The sequence below is a fragment of the Mustela erminea genome, chromosome 20 (genome assembly GCF_009829155.1).
Source record: "Mustela erminea isolate mMusErm1 chromosome 20, mMusErm1.Pri, whole genome shotgun sequence".
Taxonomy (NCBI): domain Eukaryota; kingdom Metazoa; phylum Chordata; class Mammalia; order Carnivora; family Mustelidae; genus Mustela; species Mustela erminea.
This window is the reverse complement of record NC_045633.1, coordinates 25,927,632-25,948,061: the sequence shown is the minus strand read 5'-3', so window position 1 is coordinate 25,948,061 and position 20,430 is coordinate 25,927,632. Positions and strand designations below refer to the sequence as shown.

The window sequence follows — 20,430 nt, the reverse complement described above, 5'->3', positions numbered from 1 at the left end:
AAATGGGGAGAGATTCAGGGAAGTCCTCGAGGACATCAGGGGAGAGTTTGACTTTGTGAGACCTGGTATTTCGAATGGACCAAGAGTAGTGATGGAAGGTACAGTCTGTTTTAGATAAAGCCCTCAGCCCCAAAACTAAAGAATGCTGTTTATAAAGCACTCATGGGAAACGTTTGCCAGAATTCACTGTATATTGATGATATGGAAAACTTTCCTGAGCTCAAACAGGCAGAACTAATGCAGACACGCACCTGCTCACGACATGATGAATTTGAGATTATGAACAAAACAAAACAAAAATGAAACAGAACCCAAGCCTCTGTCTTCAGCATTTCTTGGGTCGGAAGTGCACAGAATCCAGAAAACACGTTTCAGAGCCTGTGGGAAGCAGAGCGGGCTTGAGAAGAAATATCGCGAATTAAATATTTATATTATTGAGCAGGAAAGCGTGAATAGAGATAGATTAAAGACCCCGATCAAGAACTTAGGAAAGGAAAACAAAATAAGCCCTAGTAAAGCAAAAACTAGGAATTCGTGAAGATTAAAGCAGAAGTTAATAAGAACATGAAAAGTAGTGGAAATAATAAATCCAAGTGCTTGTGCCCCAAAATAAAGTTAGTTAAATGCATGAATCATTCACAGTCCCAGTGAAAAATGAGCAGACGCACCCCCCACACACCTGAGTACTGAGGATAATCAGTTTCTGGCAGGGAGGGCGTGTGGGAGTCCTCCTGGTGCCCGGCCCCCTGGTCCTGCTCGGAGGTGCCCTGCAGGTGCCCCCACAGAGCCGGCTGTGGCTCCTGCACTCGACCATGTTTGAGCTGTACCTCGAGGGTGGCGGAGACAGAGCAAACATGGAAGTCAGTCTAAAAAGAATAGATGGAAGTACCACAGCAGTACTGACTCTGGGCGCGACTGAAATGTTAAGGAGACTGAATACACAGTCTGCAGGTTGGCTGCTCCTGCCCTCCCCCAGCGAGAGGTAACAGAAAATAGTCACCTCGGCTTGAGGCGGTTTGGGGGAGATTCTGTGGGGCTGACAGAGCACAGACCCCGTGTATGCCACGCATGCTGACCGAGCATGGTGAGGGAGGCTCTTGAGAGGTGAGCGACAGTTGTGCTGCCTGGCCATCATGTCCGCGGGGGCCCAGGCTGTGGACGCCACCCTGAGCGCCAGGCCCAAGGGTCAGGCAGGGAGCCAGCAGGCCCAGGGCAGGCCCCACAATTCCCCCCATCCCCGCGCTGAGCTGCCAGCTTTTTTTGGGGGGCAAGTGCTCCATATTTGCCGTAAAGGAATTTAAACCCAACATTCGTCTTAATAAAACGTGAACATATGGATAATTTCTCGACATGATAGAGTGTGTCTATTTCAACCTCAAACTGACATGCTGTGGAGGAAGATACGGGCTTCCGCTCCAGGGCTGCCTCAGACAGGCGCAGGATGCCCAGGGTTCCGGGCGCCCAGGTGCAGACTCGGGCTGGCAGAGGGAGGCTGCTGCTTGCACCTCGGACGTGACCGTGTGCCGGACTTGCCCACTGAGACGGCCTCAGCAGCCCGCGGTCGTGAGGCTGGGGACAGGGTTACCACGCAGGGCTTCTCAGACCCGCACATCCAGACATGAGCTAGGTAAGAAAATGCACCACGTACAACAGCAACACCGCAGGGCACACACAAGCCCCAGGCCCGCTCCCAGTGTGGGGTGCGTGGAGCCCACGGCACCCCCTCATGCGCTGACTTCCTGGTCTGTGCATTTACCACAACCCCAGAGTTTCCTACAAAGGTTGGTTTTTTGTTTTGTTGATTTGGTTGAGGGGAGGGCTGGGGCGGGGGAGTGAAAGTACCCTGGAATTGTTGTGGATAGAAGGGCAGAGGAAGAGGACATCAGAGGCAGATGCAAAACTCACTGACAGTGTGGAGTCGGACGTTGGCGGGTGGCCATCACTCCTCAGCATCCTCCTACAGGGACATCGGGGCCAGTAGGTCGGCCACAGGAGGAACCCTGCGAGGGGACCAGCGCATCCAAGAGCCACCTGCTGCGGCATGGATTCCATGCTGTTGGGTGGGAAGCGGCTGAAATCTCTGTCCGTGGAGACGGGTCAGCGAGAGACGGGAGGCCCGCATGGCGGGGTTCTGCGGGGCCACAGACATGAACCAGGAGGTGCGCTCCACACTGGTTTGGAAATCTCTCCCAGATAGATTAGGTGAGAAAGCCAGAGTACAAGACAAGGTGAGGCTGTCTTAGCGTTTTCCTAACAGTGAATAAAGAGAGAAATGAGAGGAAGTACCGGGTCTTGCTTGCTGGCAGGAGCCCGTGCTGTTCCTGGAGCCGCATGGCCGGACGGCTCCAGGGGACTGCAGCTAGGGTCAGGGTGACCACGGAGCTTTGCAGAGGCCTCTGGGCTGTGTACCTTTTGTGTCCCACCTTTGAACCTTGGGTCCCGAGGCTGCACGGAAGGTGGGGTGGCAGACTGGGGCTGGGACTGGGACATCCCTGCAGAGAGACCACCTGTCTGCTGTGTGGGCACTTGCCGCTGTGGGATGTGCAGCCTCTGCTCGAGAGATGGAGATGGACCAGCCCAGCTGCACTCTGCTGCTTCCTTGTCCACCCGGGAGAGTTGTCCTGGGCCACTAGCCCCTGCGTAAGTGTCTGGACGGCATCAGAAAGGAGTGAGGAGCCTGGCCAGCACGGGGAAGTGTGTGGGGATGGGGAGGGGGGGCAGGAGGGGCTCCGGACACAGTTGGCACCACTTCTCTGGGAAGGTGAGCAGGCCTTGTTCTGTGTTGTGGGGCCATGGCATGGTTTCTTTATGCCTGTCTGTGCAGGGGGACCTCAGCCAGTGGGCACTGGTGGGTGTGTGTGGGTGGTGTGTGTGCTCTGTCTCCTTTCCTCTGGGGACTTCGTGGAGGCCACTCCTGCTCGTGCTTGGTCTCTACAGCCAGCAGGATTGCAGTCACCCACGTGTGTGGTGGTCCTACCTGGGATCTAGATGATTGGTGACAGGGCTTCATGCAGACTGGAAGCCTTGGGCCTAGGAACTCCTCAATAAGCTGCTGCAGGAGGACTTTTCCAGGAACAATTCAGAAAGGACATTATTGAGAAGAAGGCTGCTTATTCAGGCCCAGTTAGGCAGATAATATAGACAGACGCTCTCTGGTCCCCCAGCCCTGGGCCACACTGATCTGTCCGCACCCTTCCCACAGATCCTGCTGGTTCCTGGCTCAGGACAGCGTCGTCGTCTACTTGCTGGTGCAGGCTGGGGAGCTTTCCGGCCGCTCTGGGGAAGGGGCAGGGTTTTCAGTCGTGCAGCCCAGAGGGTAGTGAGGCAGGTCCACAGACCTGGACTGGCCTCGTCATTCCCAGCCTGTACCTTTGGGTGGGCGTGGGAGGAGGTCTCTTCCTGAAGTCACCTGTCCCTTGGCATGCAGAGTTGGGGGGGGGGGTGTCGAGTAGCCTTGGGGCATCAGGACAGGCCACTGTGGGGAGGGGCTGCCTGGGAGCTGTGTGCAGGCCACCCGCAGGGATGTCTGCCCTGTGACCCTGTCCATTGCCCTCATCAGTGCTCACTGGACTGTTGTCATCATTGTCCATGCTTCTGTGGGGCCTGGAGCTTGAGACACCTGTCAGCTCGCCCCTGAGCTGCTTTTTGCACTGACTGAGGTAATTTCTAATGAGTCCCGGCTTGTCAGAGTCCCTTGGGAGACATCTGCCCCTTTGACTGGGTGTGGTGTGATGAGGAGTGGCAAAGGCTGGCAGGTCCGTGTTCTTGGTGGTGTGCCTACCAGCCGTGGGGCTGCACGTTTCCGGGAAAGCCCTGTGAAAGACAAAGGCACCTCTTCCTGCCTTCCGCTGTCCACTCTGGGACGTTCAGATTCCCACAGAGGAGCCTTGAAACCCCCGTCTGGGCCAGAGCAGACCATCCTGGTTATGCGATTTCCTCTCTGGCTGCGTGGTGGTTACCAAGGATCTCTCCTGGTCTGAGAGCTGGACGTACAGCGGTCAGACAGACTGACCCTGGCCAGATCAATGGATGCAGAGCCACATCTGCCAGACAGGGCCCTGAGAAATAGCCCTGGGCATCGCGAGTGTCTCCAGCAAGGGGTTGGGGAAGGAGGCATGCTTTTTGAGGAGCAGGAGTTCTGGGGGCTGTATGCAGTTCACAGGCTCGCTTCTGTGAAGGCCTCTGCCACTGCCCCTGTCCGTGAACCTGGGCCACCAGGCAGGAACCCCCTCTCTGCTCCTTCTTCAGCCTCTGCATCTGTCCCAGTCCCCCAGCACTCCTAGTTAGTTCAAATTCCCGTTCCCTTCCAGGCGACCTGTGCGTCACTGTCATTCCGCAAGGGAATTCAAAGCAGCAAATAAATAAAAAGACCGTGACTATTAGAGCACATCAAAGCACTGGTAAACTCAGACTGTGTTCTTTCCAGCTGCTGTGACCCCTTTCCCCCATTCTGATGTTTCCCATCCGTGTGGCCCAGAACGAGCGTATGTCTGTTGCTGCCCTGGCAGTGGGTGCTGAGAGCTGTAGGCTGTGGACACAGGGGAGCCCAGACAATGGCAACTCTGCCCCCAGTGGCTCTGCCTCTGGTGTCACCCCCTATCCCAGAAGCCGGGTGCAGGATCTCGGGTTCTTGTGGCCCGTGGGGATGGGGCGGGCTGCAGCAGCCACTCCTCCTGACCTGCCTGTGCTCTCTCGTAGCTGGAGATGGAGGTGAAGATGCTGCAGTCCCAGACCAGTGCTGCCGAGCAGAGCTTCCCGCTGTCCAGGGAGGAGGCCAGCTCACTCCGGTACGTCAGCACCTGCGGCCTCTGGGCCTGCCTTCCTGGATCACACTCTGTGCAGTTGGAGCCCTCCGCACGGAGACTTGGCTCTGACCCCCGGCACTGAGGCCCATCCAGGGTCCTGCCATCTGTGGGGGCAGTAGGGGGTTGTCCGGGTTTGGGCATGGACAGCCCTGCTTCAGAAGAGTGTCAGCCAGGCCACCTTCCGTCCATGTGTCCGGCCAGCTGGACACAGCTGTCTCCCCCAGAGGCTTTCTTAGTTCCCCCTAACCCCATCCTCACAGAGCGCACGGCTGGCTTCCTGGGAAGGGGGGGTGGTCGCAGGTCCTGAAGGAGGAGGCTTTTAGGGAGACTGAGATAGCACTCTGAAGGAGCTTCTCCCAGCTCCCCTTGGGTCCCCAAGCTGGCCCTGCTGTTTCAGTTTGACACTGGAAAGTGGCTGATGGGCAAGTAGACGGCCTTCCCCCAGAATTTCTTTGTGCAAAGCAAGTGCAGGCCAAGCCTCCTGGGCTCGGGGTGCTCTGAGCGCCTGCCACAGGCCAGCACAGGGCTCCCGGCATCCTGTCCTTGGGAGCTTCTTCTAGGTCAGGGAGACAGAGTGGATGAGGACCCTGCTGCTTGGGGATGTGGCTGGGGTCAGGGCATGAGCTGGCCCCTGTGCCCCTCCCTGGGACTATGGCCCGGTCTGTGCTGGGCAAACAGCCCTCCTGTGTGGACTGAGAGAACCGGGTGCGAGACCAAGGGCCGGCTGTGGACGTCCCCGCGGAGTGTGTGTGCAGGTGATGGTTCCAGGTTTCTCCCGTTGTTCCAGAGCTGCTCTTGTGTCAGGACCTCGGCATCATAAATAGCCGTCTCTGGGGACCCCGTGGTCCTGCACTCACCAGTTTGTTCTTCCCGGGCTTGTTCAGGTGCAAGTGTGCGTGGTGGGTGTCCCGTGGGCTGAGCGTGAGGACGGGGCAGGGCGAGCAAGAGCGCCTGTTGTCTGTCTTCCTGGATGTTACAGTGTAAGGGGGATGAGAAGGGATGTCCGGAAAATCAGGTCAGTAGCATTGGGCTGCCGAAGCATGGCAGACGGGCTGGGAAAACCCGAGTCTGTGGAGTCTGCTGGCCTTGGGAGGCTCCGGGGGTGGGCTGAGCACGGCTGGAGACCTAGGATGAGAGGGGGAGGCGGCAGCATGTGAGGACACACGTGGGAGGAAGGACTCCACGATGGAGAGGGACCTACAGCGTGCTGGGGACCGGGCCAGGCCAGGCGAGGCCCTCAGCAGTTGTGGCCTTATTCCCAGGAGCAGTGGGGCCCACAGAGCCTTGAGGACCAAGGGGCCATCGCATCTGTAAGAGCGCCCTTGGCTGCTCAGAGTGGGGCCCTGGAAGAGGGGCTTGGCCGGGGGGCAGCTGTCTCCCAGCCGAGCATCAGCTGAGTACTTGTGGGAACATTGGTGTGCAGAGATGCAGAAAACACTCTCCGACACCCGACTTCCCGGAGCAGGCCCAGCCCACAGATGAGCACAGTTGTTGCAGTCAGAGGGTGGGGTTTGTGGGGGTCCTGATAGTAGGTGGGTGAGGAGGGGCGGCAGAGGGGCTCCGGGCACGCCTGGGGCACAGCCAAGTTCTGGGATGCAGACAGGCTTCCCCACGGGAGCCCCACAAGGAGCTGGGCCAGGACAGCGTGCTTGGTACTGATCCTGAGGGGCCTTGGGGACTGCCCTGGTAGCCCCCCACAGTGTGGGAACGTGGATGAGACATAGTATCCGCACTCTGCCTTAGGGCCCTCACCCCCGGCCATGCAGCAGGTGCTTGGGACCTGAGCTGCCAGGTACAGTGATCCTGCCTCCCACAGCGCCCTCCCCAGGAATGCGGGGGTGCTGTCCAGGCCCTGGTCAGCTAGCTGTTAGCCGACCAGGGCCAGCTGCACTCAACATTTGCATGGCGGGCACACTTTGGGTGTGCATTTATATTTATTTTATTTATATTTATTTATATGTATTTTAAAAATCTAAATAAAAGGCTTCATCAATGATATCTTGTACATCAAGATCAAAGCTGCCTGTTTCCACCATCTCGTTTGGTGAAAGCAACCATGGGAGACAAGCCTTTGTGGCTAATTAATTGGAACTGGGTCGGCAATTGTGTGGACCACTTGCCGGGACACGTGCTCATTGCCCTCCCGAGTATCTGGCCGCTTGAGGGAAGGCTGGGGCCATGCACAACAGCACATCGTGTGCTCCCCCTCAGCCCTGTGGCGAGAATACCTGCCAGGCAAGCTCTGGGGTCCACTGAGCACAGCCATGGGGAGCCCCCGACCCCGTCCCTTTCCCGGGACCAGTGGCTATGAGGCTCTGCCATCCCCTCCACTGCTATGGTGTGGGTGGAGCCTGCCGCTCACCCTGCCCTTCACCCCACGGTTCACCCCGCTGTTCACCCTGCCAATCACTCCACCAGTCACCCCGCCATTGATCCCATGGTTCTCCCCGCCGTCTACCCTGTGGTTCACACATGATGTTGTGCACACACACGGAACGTTGCTCTTGAACCAGCAAACTAGGGAATGTGCGCAGAGATTCAGGTGGAGCCCGTGGACCTTTTCCCAGGAACAAATCCTGGTGCTCCCCTCTCTGCTGTCACATGGCAGCACTGGCAGTCCCGAGTGTGGTCTGTGCCTTCGGGGGCCAGGTGGACTTCAGTCGCTCTAGGATCGCGCGTGGCTCTCTCACACCTGCTGGCCCCGCCCACTGCTCTTGGCCCAGCTCCAGGCCCTCTCCGCTACCCCGGGACCCCTGCTTCGGGGGCCAAAGGGATGTGCCCCATGGTCCCACCCACGCCCTTTCCAGAAGACCAGGTGGTAGACTCTTATTTGTTTTTTTAAAAAAACCTTGTATTGAAAAAGTCCTTGACGAGCACCGTCTTCTGTGCACCCACAAGTCTACTATCCAGAGGACACGGGCCCTGCCCCCTGAGCTTCCAGAAAGGTTGGTTGATCTTAGAGGTGAGGGCACTGCTGGACAGCCCAGGCCTTGAGGGCCCAGCCAGCCTCCCTGCGTTTCAGACCTGCTGCCCCTGCCTTCTCCTATAGACCTGGGGCCATGGGCCTCCGTGAGTGGTCCCAGTGGAACGGTGGTGCTGCCAGGGTGAGACAGCCCTCCGGGCCTGGTGCTCACAGGCCATGAACTTCTGGGCCAGCACCAGGTTTCTCAGGATCAGCCGGGGAGACTAGGGCAGCCACCTGGAGCCCCTGTGACCTCACGCTCCCTGCTGACTGGCTGCTTCATCGGGAGGGTGGACAGAGGAAGCCGGTGGTCAGCAGGACTCCACCGCCTGGGCTGCAGGCACCTCTGTGAGCAGTGGCCGGACCACCAGGCCCGGGCCCCTCTGCCAGCCCGCAGCTCTGCAGACTACAGCTGGTGGTCTTGCCCGTGGGCCGGGTGCCACTTGCAGAGTGATGGGGCCTCCCTGCGCTGACCTGTGCAGCCAGCAGCGGGGGAGGAGTATACCTATGGTCATCTCTGGGCCCGAGTCTTCTCCTTGGAGCCTGTTCCCACCCGCTGTGGATACCCGCTCGGGCCTGTGCTCATGTGCTCTGTGGGCACTCAGTGGCCTCTGGTGGCCCTGCTCCCTCAGTCCTTGCCGATTCTCGTGGGTTATTCTGTATTATTTTTTCTCTTCGGTTTTTCTAGTTCTTTCTGAGACTACAATCATCTGGGGGTTGAACTTCCTGAATTAGTGCTGTGTTTTAAAAAGATTTTTTGTTTTATTTTCTATCTTTTTATTCTACTCTCTGTAAGATTCTCTGAGATTTATCAGCCTGTTCTTACTGTATTTCTAAAGTGATGTTTCCTAAAATTTCTTGTTGTTGGGTTGTTCCTTGAGGATTCTTTTATACATAAGACGCCTTGTGGCTTCACGAGCACACTGTGTCCGCAGCGTAGTTCTCCGTTCTCTGGGCAGCCTGTTCTCTCTCGGCTGCTTCCGTGTTCAGGTCAGTGTGGTGGGTGTAAACCGGACCTGTTCTCTCGGTCTGGTTCACCCCGACCTCCAGAGTGCGGTGGGCCCAGCCATCTGCTCATGGGGCAGGTAGGGCCTGGAGGGGCCTTGGGACTGGTCCTGTCTGCGAGGCGTAGGTGCTACCATCGCCTGGAAACTGAGAGGACAGGACTACAGGGTAGCTCAGCATCACTATGGAAACCTTCCCGAAGTCCCCTGGCCACCGCGGTGACATTGCACTTTATCTGGTATTCCTTGGCCCGGAGACCTGCTGTTTTCTCTCTCAAGAAAATAAACCTGTGGTGTTTTTCTAAGACAGGGATAGAAAAGGGTGATGGGAAAAAGAGATGCTGGCTTTTCTGAAGATCTCCAAGTCCCATTCTGGTCAGTCATCCTGTCCTGCCCACGTCCTCACCTTATGACTCAAAACCCAGCATGACACACAAGCAGGCAAGACCCGGAAGGAGAGTGAAGGTGGCCCACGTGGGACCCTGGGACTTGAGCAGGGTGGTGGTGAGCTCCCTGCACCTCTGCCTGAGCCCCTGGACTGGGAGCTACAGAGGCTCTGACCTGGAAGAACCACAGACACACATCCATCGGGGGATCGAGGGAGAGCCTTCCTGAGCACACCCACCCACGACAACCAGCAGGGGCACTCAGTCCCCATGGCCCATGTCTGCTGGGCCAGTGGTGACCCGTCTTCTTGTCCAGGCCCCAGAGCGGGCAGCGCCGCACGTGTCAGCAGAACAAGGTGAGCTGGCCTCCTGCAGCCCACTATCCAGATTTCCCTGCATCTGAGAGCTGGAGCAAGACAGTGGGGGCCTCCTCCCCCCTCTCCACTGCCCGTGGCTCAGAAGGCCCAGCAGGAAGCCTGCGCTTTGCCCTGTAGCAGCCATGAGGTGGCCCTTGCTTTCCCGTCCCCGGGGTCCCTGGGACCCCATGGGGAGCCTGGCTTACACCCCACCGTGTGCGGTGTCCACCTCTACCAGCATCGCATGAACATGGCCCACGGGTGTGGGACATGCGCCCGCTTCCTGGACCAGGCACTGCATCTATCCAGGGCTGCCTGCCAGATGCAGGGAACTTGGTTGCAGGATGTGGTAAAAAGTCTCGTATCGTACCCAGGCTGTCATAACGTGAATGAGAAAAGACAGTGGGCAGCAGAGCAGTGACATGGGTGTTAGAGTTATCTGACAGGGACCGTAGAGCAGCAATCATAAAAACGCTGGAATCTTATTTAAACAAAGGAAAAAATGGTAAACCTCAACAAAGAAGGAGAAATTAGTTTGTTTATTTGACAGAGAGGCAGTGAGAGAGGGAACACAAGCGGGGAGAGAGGCAGGCAGCAGGAGAGTCAGGCTCCCCATTGAGCAGGGAGCCCAACATGGGGCTCAATTTCAGGACGCTGGGGTTGTGACCTGAGCCAAAGGCAGACACTTAATGACTGAGCCACCCAGGCACCCCAAGGAGAAATTAGTTAAAAAAAAAAAAAGAAGAAGAAGAAGAAGAAGGAGAAGAGCCCAACAGAAATTTTTGTTGACCTGGAAAATCCAGCAAGCAGAAATGCAGAGTTCACGGGCGGACTCAGAGAGGGCTGGGGCCAAGAGTCAGGACCTCAGAGGCAGACAGACAGATGGCATCAGTCAGACAGACAGAGGAAACAGGCTGACAGATGGGAGCAGAGCCACTGGGATCGGGGCCCCAGAGATAAACGTGCATTAATTGGAGCCCCAGAAGCAAGAGAAAGACCAGAGCTGGAAAAGTATCTGAACAATGCCTGAAAATGCCTCAGATTTGGTGAGGGGAGTAAACATGTGGATTTAAGAAGCTGGGGGAACCATACACCGTGTATGACCATGGAAATTCACATGGCACATCCTAATTAACCTGAAAATTAGAGACAGAGTCTTGAGAGAAGCAGCCTAGGAGTATGCAGGGACGCTACTTGGAGCCGCGCAGCACTGGCCTCGGGGGCTGTGGAGGCTGAGGGAACGCACAGGGGTGTTCACGTTCTGAGGGACACCAGCTGCCAGCTGGGGACAGTGTGCTTCAGGGGGCAGCAGAGAAGCCAGACGTCCCCAGAGTGTGAGCAAAGGACCCGCCCATGCCCAGCGATGAAGGGAGCTTCCCGGACAAGAGGACAGGTGAGGAGAAGGGGGAGGGCAGGGGCGCGGGCTGTCCTCCGCCCCTGTGTTCGCTGACTCGCTGACTGGCACATGGCGTTGGCGCTCCGTGCACATGGGGGGCCGGGCCCTGGGGGCAGCTCTGCTTCCGCTCCTGACTGCCGTGTCCTGTCACGCCGTCGGCTGAGCGACAGGTGTACCTTTGAGGGCCTGAGGCAACCACGGAGACAGCTGTACCATGCACTGTACTCCGCACTGTCAGTAAAATACAGAGGAACCCTGAATGCATCCAAGGAGGGCAGAAAACGAGAAACAGAGGCATAGTCAGAGAACAGATAACACCACGGCAGATTTAAGCACAAGCAAATCAGTGATTACTTTTAATGGAAGTGATCTAGGCACACCAGTTACAAGATGGAGCTTAGCAGGTGGGTGAAGACACAGGACCGCTTGTATTCTGTTAACCAAGCTTCCTTCAGCCACAGCCTTCTCAGCAGGGTGGAAGATGGGGCATCGTTTACGTGGCCGCATTAACTAATACCAGATAAAATGTACTTGAGAGCAAAGAAGGTTGCTGTGGACACAAAGGTGCATCACACGAAGGCCAGTGTAGCAAGAAGGCACTATAATCCCAAGTGTGTTTCTGCTGAATAGCAGAACTTCAGAATGTGAAGTGAGAAGCGGTAGGACTGATGGCAGGAAGAGATGATCCACGTGCACGGTCGAGGCCTCTGCTCAGCTCGGATGGCAGGACCACTGAAAGGGACCACGTGAAGTCACGGAGGAACTCAGCATCACCGCCAACCACAGGGTCTGGAGAGCGTTTCTGGTACGCTCCTTGGAACCCCCCTTTCACAGGCACCCGGGCATTCTGTAAGACTGACCGTGTCCGGGGTCAGAAGACACACTTGGAAGAATCAGTTACAGAGCACGCTCTCTGACCATACCAACCTCACACTAGAAGGAACAGGAAAACAGCAGGACCATCTCTTCCCACTTGCACGTTAGACAGCACACCTCTAAATAGCCTGTGTGTGAAAAAGGAAGTCTCGAAGGAGAAGTCAGCACAACTGAGTGGTCTTTCCCTGCGACACGGCTTCGTCAGCACCAAGGCAGTGGGTAGTCCTTGAAGGGGGAGGCTCCCAAACTTCTATTCCAGCCTCCAGCCCCAAACAAGCAGAAACGAAGAATACATAGCAAACAATAAGGAAATCAAAAGCAAAAAAAAAAAAAAAGAAAAGAAAAATTACTGAAATGAAACAATCTTTAAAGAAGGGCAATAAAATTAATAAACTCCTTGCAAAACCGACCCACACGGAAAGAGAAGGCAGTCACCCGTACCAGGAACGAGATGGGGGCGTCCCTAGGTCCTGTAGCCATCTGAAGGGTATAACGAGAGTTCTGTGGACAGGGTTAGGCTTACAAGCGCATTATCTTAGGAGCAATGGACCAATTCCTCAAAATCCACAGATTCCCAAACCTCAACCAACATGAAATAGATCGTTTGCATAGTCCTACAAGCATTAACCAACCGAGTTCATGACTAAAATGCTTCCCCAAAAGATATTTCCAGGCCCACATGGTGTCCGTCAAGAATTCTGAACTTGAAGAGTAATTAACATCAGTTTTAAGCGGTCTGTTCCAGAAAACAGAGGAGGTTGTCAGGGTTTGGGGGGTGAGGGGTGCGTGTATCTCCAGGAGGATGGCGTGAGCAGCCTTGTATGTTGACCCAGTTCTGCATCTTAACTGTGGTGGTTACACAGATCTGCACGTACAGTGGGATCTCATGAGGGCCAGCAAGTGGGAACCTCTGGGGGCTGCCCTAGGGTCCGCTTTCCTGGGTTTGATATTGATCTGTATTTGCTTCACGTTGTTGTCACAGAGGGAGGCTAAGTGAAGAGCACATGAGCCTCCTTGTACATTTTTTGCAAATTCCTGTAATTATTTCCTACAAAGTTTAAAAAAAAAAATAAAAGCACCTCCACACAGTCTTCCGGTTTGAGCCCCACCTTCACCCTGTTTCCAGAAGTGACTACTGGTAGTGCCTGTTCCTGAGACTGTAGAATTTTCTTGGCTTTTCCATGGCCAGCCCCGGATTTAGCTTTTTGGGTTATTTACCACTTCTCCATCTGCTTTCTGGCTTCTAAAGGTCTTTTGATGTTGTCCCTTCCTTTGTGTTCTTTGTCCTCGTGGGAGTACAAAGTATAGGGAAAAATAAAAAGCGAAGCCTTTGCTCTTGTTTTAGTGAGATTTTCACGGAGATTGCACTTCCGTCTGTAGATGAACCACTACCTCTCCTGGAGTCATGGCATTCCTCCCATTCACGTCTGTTTTATAAACAGGGAAGCACAGCATTCAAACCCTGTTTCTTCCCATGTTTTTACAGACTCTTTATAAATATCAATGGATAAAATAACCAAACAGAGTTAATTAATCCACTTCTGGAGTTTGTTTCCAGTTTTCAGCCATTCAGAGCAAGCTGCGATAAACATCTCTGTGCGTTCGCTGTGGTCCATGTTCTGACGGACGTGCAAGTATATTTTCTAGATCTCAGAAGCCCGATGGTATTTGGACCACAGAAGTCTGGCTGTGTCTAGAATTCTGATGCATCGTACTTTGGCGAGTGATGACAGGTCCTTGCTCTGGTAGTGGCAGTAATTGTTGCAGTCAAAGCAGCTAGCGTTGATTCAGTCCTCTCCGTGGGCCAGGCTCTGCACCTGTGCCTTCTCCACGTTAGGCTACAGAACTCTACCAACTGTCCAAAGAGGGTTTTAGGAAGTAGTGTTCTGCTGAGGCTAGTGAACCTACAAAAGAATACAGCCCCTAAAAATGCATCCCTAAAAAACAGGGAGCTATGCCTGGCAGAGTACCAGTGGCTAGGTTGTGCCATTGTACCCCTGGACACAGGTCTAAGATGGTGCGTTCTCTTTGGAGAAGGTTAAAACATAATGAAACCAAATACAAGCCACTTTCCTTTTATTATCACCATGCACCTTCAGTTCTAAAGAAGGTCAGCAGGGGTGCCTGGGTGGCTCTGTAGGTTAAGCCTCTGCCTTCGGCTCAGGTCATGATCTCAGGGTCCTGGGATCGAGCCCCGTGTCAGGCTCTCTGCTCAGTGGGGAGCCTGCTTCCCCCCCTTCTCTTCCTGCCTCCCCCCCTCTCTCTGCCTGCCTCTCTGCCTACTCTTGATCTTTGTCTGTCAAATAAATAAATAAAAATCTTGAAAGGAGGTCAGCAATAAAATTACTCCCTACCTTCACCCCCACCTGGTGCTGGAGACATGTTTGATAGATGTGGACACATGTGTTTGCCATCACACTAAGGTACAGATAAAGTATAGAACATTACCAGCTTTTTTATATTTTACTTTAAAAATTATTACAGGGACATCCGGGTGGCTCAGTCAGTTAAGCGTTTGCCTTCAACCCAGATCATGATCTCGGGATCCTGGTATCAAGCCCCACATCAGGCTCCTTCCTCAGCGGAAAGTCTGCTTCTCCCTCTGCCTCTGTCACTCCCCCTGCTTGTGCTCTCTCTCGCTCTCTCTCTGTCCTTCTCTGTCACTCTGACAAATAAATAAAATCTTTTTAAAAATTATTTATATAGTAAAATTACCTTTTTTCGTGAGGGGTGCCATTCTGTGAATTTTATTCACCCCCTCAGTCAGAGAACAAAGTAATCTCATCACCAGAATCCCCCTTGTGCCTTCCCTACCTGCACACCGCTGAGCCGGTGGCAACCACGGACACCCTCTCCACGTTTGTCAGTGATGTCTGATGAGTGGAGTTCTACAATATGTCATCTTCTGAGACTGGCTTTGTTCACTTGGCTTCAGTGACATTCATCCACATTGTTCTTTGTTATCTGCATAAAGCCCATTCCTCTCTGATGACTATTGCCTTCTAGTAAGTTTTGAGGGCAGCGTGTAGGAGTCTTCCAGCTTCTTTCTTCTTTCTCAAGATTATTTGGACTCTTCCAAGGTCTTAACCACACTCAAGTCTTCCTATCCCTGAACATGGGATGCCTTCCATTTATTTCGGTTTTCTTTCATTTCTTTCTTCTTTTTTTTTTTTTTTAAGATTTTATTTTTAAGTAATCCCTACATACAACCTGGGGCTCAAACTGACAACCCTGAGATCAAGAGTCACATACTCTTCTGACTGAGCCAGCCAGGTGCCCCTTCTTTCATTGCTTTTAATAACATGTATCAATTTTCAATATACATACTTTTATGTCCATGAGTAAGTTAATTCCTAAGTATTTTGTTCTTTTTGATGTTGTTGTAAATGGAATTATTTTCTTAATTTCCTTTTCAGATTATTCATTACTCGCATATAGAAATATAACTGAATTTTACATAATTGATTTTATAGCTTGCAGTTTCCTGAATTCATTTATTAACTCCAACAGGTGTGTGTTGGTTTTGCAGAATTTTTTTAGGGTTTTCTAGATTATGGCAGCTGCAAATACAGTTTTACTTTTTCCTTTCTAGTGTGGAAAATTTTATTTCTTTTTATTGCCTAAATGCTCTGGCTGGAACTTCCAATAGTATGTCAAATGGAAGTGGTGAGAGCAGGGATCCTTGTCCTGTTTCTGATCCTACAGGAAAACCTTTCAATCTTGTACTGCTGAGGATGGTAATAGCTGTGGGTTTTTTCAAATAGGCCTTTGTCATGTTGAAGTCCCTCTCTGCAGGTAGTTGAGTATTGCTGGTATGTCAGATGCCTTCCCTGTGTGTGTTGAGATGATCATGTGAGGTTTTTCTTTATTCTATTAATGTGGTGTATTGCATTGAATGATGTCCATATTTTGAGACAACCTTGCATTCCTGGCACGAGTCCCACTTGGTTGCGGTGTATCATCCTTTCAATATGATGCTGAATTCCGTCTGCTAGTATGTTGTTGAGGATTCTTACCTCTCTGTTGAATAACGGTCATTGGTCTGGGGTTTTCTCATGGTGTCTGCCGTAACACTGAGCTTGTAGAATGAATTTGGAAGGATGCCCTCCTTTTTAACTTTTTGGAAGAATTTGGGAAGGATTCATGTTTACTCCTTTGTGAATGTTTGGTGGAACTCACCCATGAAGCTGTGCGGTTCTGCGCTTTTCTTTGCTCTGTTTTATCCCTGCTTCTGTTTCCTTCCTTGTTACTGGTTTCTTCAGATTTCTGTTTTATCTTGTGTCAGTTTTAGTAGTTCGTTAATTGCTAGGAATTAGTCTCATTTATCCAATCTGTGTCTAGTCATCCGTGGTCTTATCGGGCAGTCCTTTTTATTTCCAAAAACATTAGAAGTAATGTTCTATCTTTCATGTCTAATTTTATTAGATTTGGACCTAAGTATGTCTTTTCATGTCAGTTCTAAAGTTTGTTTTGTTTTGGTTTGCTCTCATACATTGCTATTACCTAGAAATGATTGATTTTGTAGTTATTCATTTTGTATCCTGAAACCTTACTTCATGTTCTCATCAGTTTTATGAGGGTTCTTTTGTTCCAATTCTTTGGACTTTTCTACGTGGATGTTCTGTTTTCTGTTAATTTGGTTAGCTGAGGTCTTCGCCGAGTGATACGCTTTTGGTCTCCTTTCCTTGTGGTTTGTGCTGGTTGGGACGTCTGCACGATGTTGAAGTGGGATGATGAAGGCGGACACCTTTGTCGTGTTCTAGGTCTTGGGGGAGGGCATTCAGTCTGAAGCCCTTGAGAATGAGGTGAACTCTAGGTGCCTTTTGTCAGCATGTAGAAGTTCCCTTCTCTTCCTTATCATGAATGAATACTGAATTTTTTCAGGTCCTTTTTTTCCCCTTGAATTGATTGGTATGATCATGTGGTGTTCCTTCTTCAGACTGTCAATAGGGCAGATTCTGTTGATTTATTTTTCCGTATTGAACCAGCCTGACACCCTGAGGTGAGCCCTCCTGGGTTGTAATGTATTGTCCTTCTCACATATTGCTGGATTCGGCTTGCTCACATCTTGTTGATGAGTTTTGTGTCCATATTCATGAGGGGTGCCGGCCCGTGGCTCTCCAGGCTGCGCCTGTCTGGGTTTGTACAGCATAATGCTGACCCAGTGAAACGGGCTGGGAGGCATCCCCTTCTCCTTTGTTTTCTGGAGGAGATGGTGTCGAACTGGCATCATTTCTTCCCTAACCGTTTGCACCCAGTAAAACCAACTAAGCCTGGATGTTTCTGTCGTGTGTAACATCTCCTCTAGTCCTGGAATTACCCAGACTGTGTGCTGTATCTTGGGAGAATTCGGCTGGATTGCTACATCGGTGCATCCCACCTGAACTGGCAGGTTTTGTGCACACAGCTGTGTACATGGCTCCTTTCCTGTTGGTTTGGAGGATCTGGGGGGGGAGACCTCTCGCTCCTGATACGATAACTTTGTGTCCTCTGTTTTGTCTTTTCTTTGCCAGTCTTGCTGGAGGCTCGCTGTGTCACTGGCCTCTTCACAGAACGAGTGTTTGGTTTCTTGCATTTTTCTCTTTGTTTTTCTGTTTTCAGTTTCACTGATGTCTGCTCTTTATGTATCTTCCCTTCTGCTTGTTCTGGGTAGATTTTTTTCCCTTTCTGTCTAGTTTCTAAGGTGGAGGCTTAGATTATTGATTTGAGGTCTTGTTTTCCAGTGGAAGTGTCCCTGCTCCCCTTCAGCTGCGTCCTGCAGTGAGCTGTGTCGTGTTCTTGTCGCATTCACGCAAACGTAATTTAGAGTCTCATCAGGCGCTTCTCCAAACAACGTGTCATTGAGATGTGTGATGTTAGACTTTCAGACATTTAGAGATTCTCCTGCTACTTCTCTGTTACCGATCTCTGGTTTAATTCCGTTATGGTCTATGAATATAGTTTGTACAATTTCTGGTTTTAAAAATGTGTAAAGGTTTGCTAAATGCCACAGGAATATGATCTGTCTTGGAGAATGCTTTCCTGTCCTTGTGAAGGACTCTGTTGTCCCAGGGAGGGGGGCAGAGTGCGTTGTTCCCACATCCATTAGGCCTGCCTGGTCCATGGCTCGTGTAGCCCTTTCTGCCGCCAGCATCTGCTTGTTGCAAAATGCTTGCTCAGTTTGCTTTCCTCCGCCTCTGGTACCCAGCCCACGGGGTCTCCATGCTGTGCCTCCACATTGTGTCGTGGCCTCTTTGCAGCGGGCGGCTGGTGCCGTGTCCAGTGTCAACATAGCTCCTCGGCTCGCTCCCTTCCTCCTGTTGTCATTCCTTCTTTCCGTGTTTCTTTCTTGCATGAGCACCTACTATGTGCTAAGCACTGACTCATTTAATTCTTAAAACAAGCTGTAAAAAAAAAAAAAAAAAGACAAAAAACCAGTATGGACTATTATTTTCCCAGTTTTAGAGATGAAGGAAGGGAGAAACGAGCATCTTGTCTGGAGTGATACCCGTAACCTTCTTTCATGCCCACTGTTCATTTTGGATTACATTTTGGTTTGCAGGAGGCTTGCAACAACAGGACAGAGAGCTGGGCACAGTGTGCCTAAGCCCTCAGATCTCTCTCTGACAGGGAGGGTCACCCCCTCGCGGGGTCCCACCCTTATGACCTCAGTGAACCGTGGTTACCTTCACATTCCATCTCACGGTGGGTAGGGCTTCAGCATAAGAATTTGGGGAGACACAGACATTTGGTCCATGGCTAGACCCCTGCTCTGTGTATGACTGACCCCAGAGCCTGGGCCGTCAGCCTCTCCATGCTCCAGCCTCCTCTGCGGGATTCCGACAGTTGTGTGCGAACACGGTCATCTAGGGCTGTGTGAGCCTGACACTTTGTGCTGGAAACGCAGGGTGGGCGTGTGATGCACGGGATGGGGAAGGCCGCGGGGGTGATGTGAGCCCGCGGTCAGGGCCCATCAGGGAGGAGGAGGCAACAGGCAGTGTGTGCAGGCGGGATCTGTGGGTGCTCAGCCTGGACAGGTGCATCGTGGGCCACTGCCACTGGCTGGCCCCTCTCCGGGCCACTCTGGAGCCTCACTCCTGGCACTCCGTCCCCACACCATCACTGTTTCATAGTTCAGTGAGAACAGCAAGCAGCTGCTGTCTCCTAGCTGATTCTTGGACACACACACCCATGTGACTGGCTGAGACTTCTCAAGCAGTGACCTGGGATGGTGTCTGGGTTATAAAGCACCTCCACGTCTACAAAACATGGGGGTCCTCAGTTTCTAGAAACACACACAGCTGCTTGCTTTGAACCACTTAAAGGCAAAGCAGCCTTGTGAGTGGGCTCCTTCTCCCTCCCTCGGCAAGGTGACAGCTTGCTGGAAGAGGAGGACCAGGGAGAGAAAGTGCTCCATGTTCAAATGTGTCAACAAGTGTTAGTGGTGTAAGCTTGTCCTCCCAACTGTGGGCTGGACGAGAGCAAGCCGTCTCACTGACGCGCCTGCAGCCACATGCCTGCTTCTTTGAATGTAGCCCTCAAGGGCACGTGCTCACCAGCCTTCAGAATCTGGAACATCCTGCTGCCTAGCAGCCCAGCGGGCCTTCTCACGCAGCCTGCGCCCAAGATGTAGGAGTCCTTCCTGGAAGGTGGCTTCTCTGAGGCGGCCTCGGGTCCTGGACTTCCCCCCGCCCCCGCTCTGGGGGATGCCTCCTTGTACAACCCTCGGCGAAGCCGTGACCCAGCAGGGAAGGGCAGCAACACTGGAGCCCGACCACCAGAGCCTGGTTCCCATCAGTTCCCATCGGTTCCTGTCGGTGAGGGTGGTGCATGTCAGCGATCTGGCCAGTACCCCCAGCTCTGGGGGGCCGTGCAGCGGGCTTACGCAGGAGGGAGGTGGGGCACATCAGCCATGTAAGCGACAGTGAGCTGCACACGGTCAGAGCGTGTTGTGACATTCTTGCAGACACTTGTGCCTGCACGCCGCTGTCGGGCACCACACTCCTGCGACCCGACGTTTGCTCTCCAGTGCCTGAGACCCTCCCTTCCTCCCTGACCCAGGCCGCTGCTCATCTGCGTTCACTCGAGCGGACTGCGTGGCACTTGAAGTTGGAGAGGAATAGACTCCCGCAGAGTCCACTCCTGTGTGTCAGTGCTCGCTGTTCGGAGAGATCTGTGTGCACAGACCGGCAGTGCGTTCCTTGTGGTTGCCGGCTCGACATGCCGCGGTGTGTCCGTGCGGGCCTTTGGGGCCAGCCGTTCACTTTCCCCGGCTTTTGGCCTTCATCTCCGACAGAGCAGCTTTAAATGACGTCCTTGTGTGGAAACGTACTTTCTCTTCTCTCAGGTACCCGCCGACATGTGGCATGGCTGGTGGTGGCATGTTGCCCTGGTTTGGGAATCTGCCTGTCTGCAGAGTGGCTGCACCGCCCAGGATCCCCGCGGGCAGCAGACGGCCTCCCAGGGTCTCCTTGCCAGCACCTGGCCCGCAGCCTTCCTCGCTGTGACCATAACCGGTGCACGGTGGCCTCTGCCTGTGGTTTGGACTCTGTATCGCAAATGACTGATAGCGCGGAGTGTCTCTGCTGGTCGCCATCGGTGTCTTGCTCGGCACAGTGTCCCCACTCATGTCGTTTTTCCCTGGCAGTCTACTCCTTGCTGAGTCT

General features: G+C 53.1%; 1 protein-coding gene across 4 annotated transcripts in view; it reads left to right on the top strand.

Annotated features, from left to right (window-relative positions):
* The window catches only part of MAD1L1 (mitotic arrest deficient 1 like 1), a 314,493-nt gene that overhangs the window by 198,782 nt on the left and 95,281 nt on the right, over positions 1–20,430 (top strand). For all 4 annotated transcript variants that reach the window (XM_032326714.1, XM_032326715.1, XM_032326716.1 and 1 more), the window contains exon 14: positions 4,699–4,787. In XM_032326714.1, the coding sequence (XP_032182605.1) occupies positions 4,699–4,787 (89 nt within the window). The remainder of the gene's footprint in view (positions 1–4,698; positions 4,788–20,430) is intronic.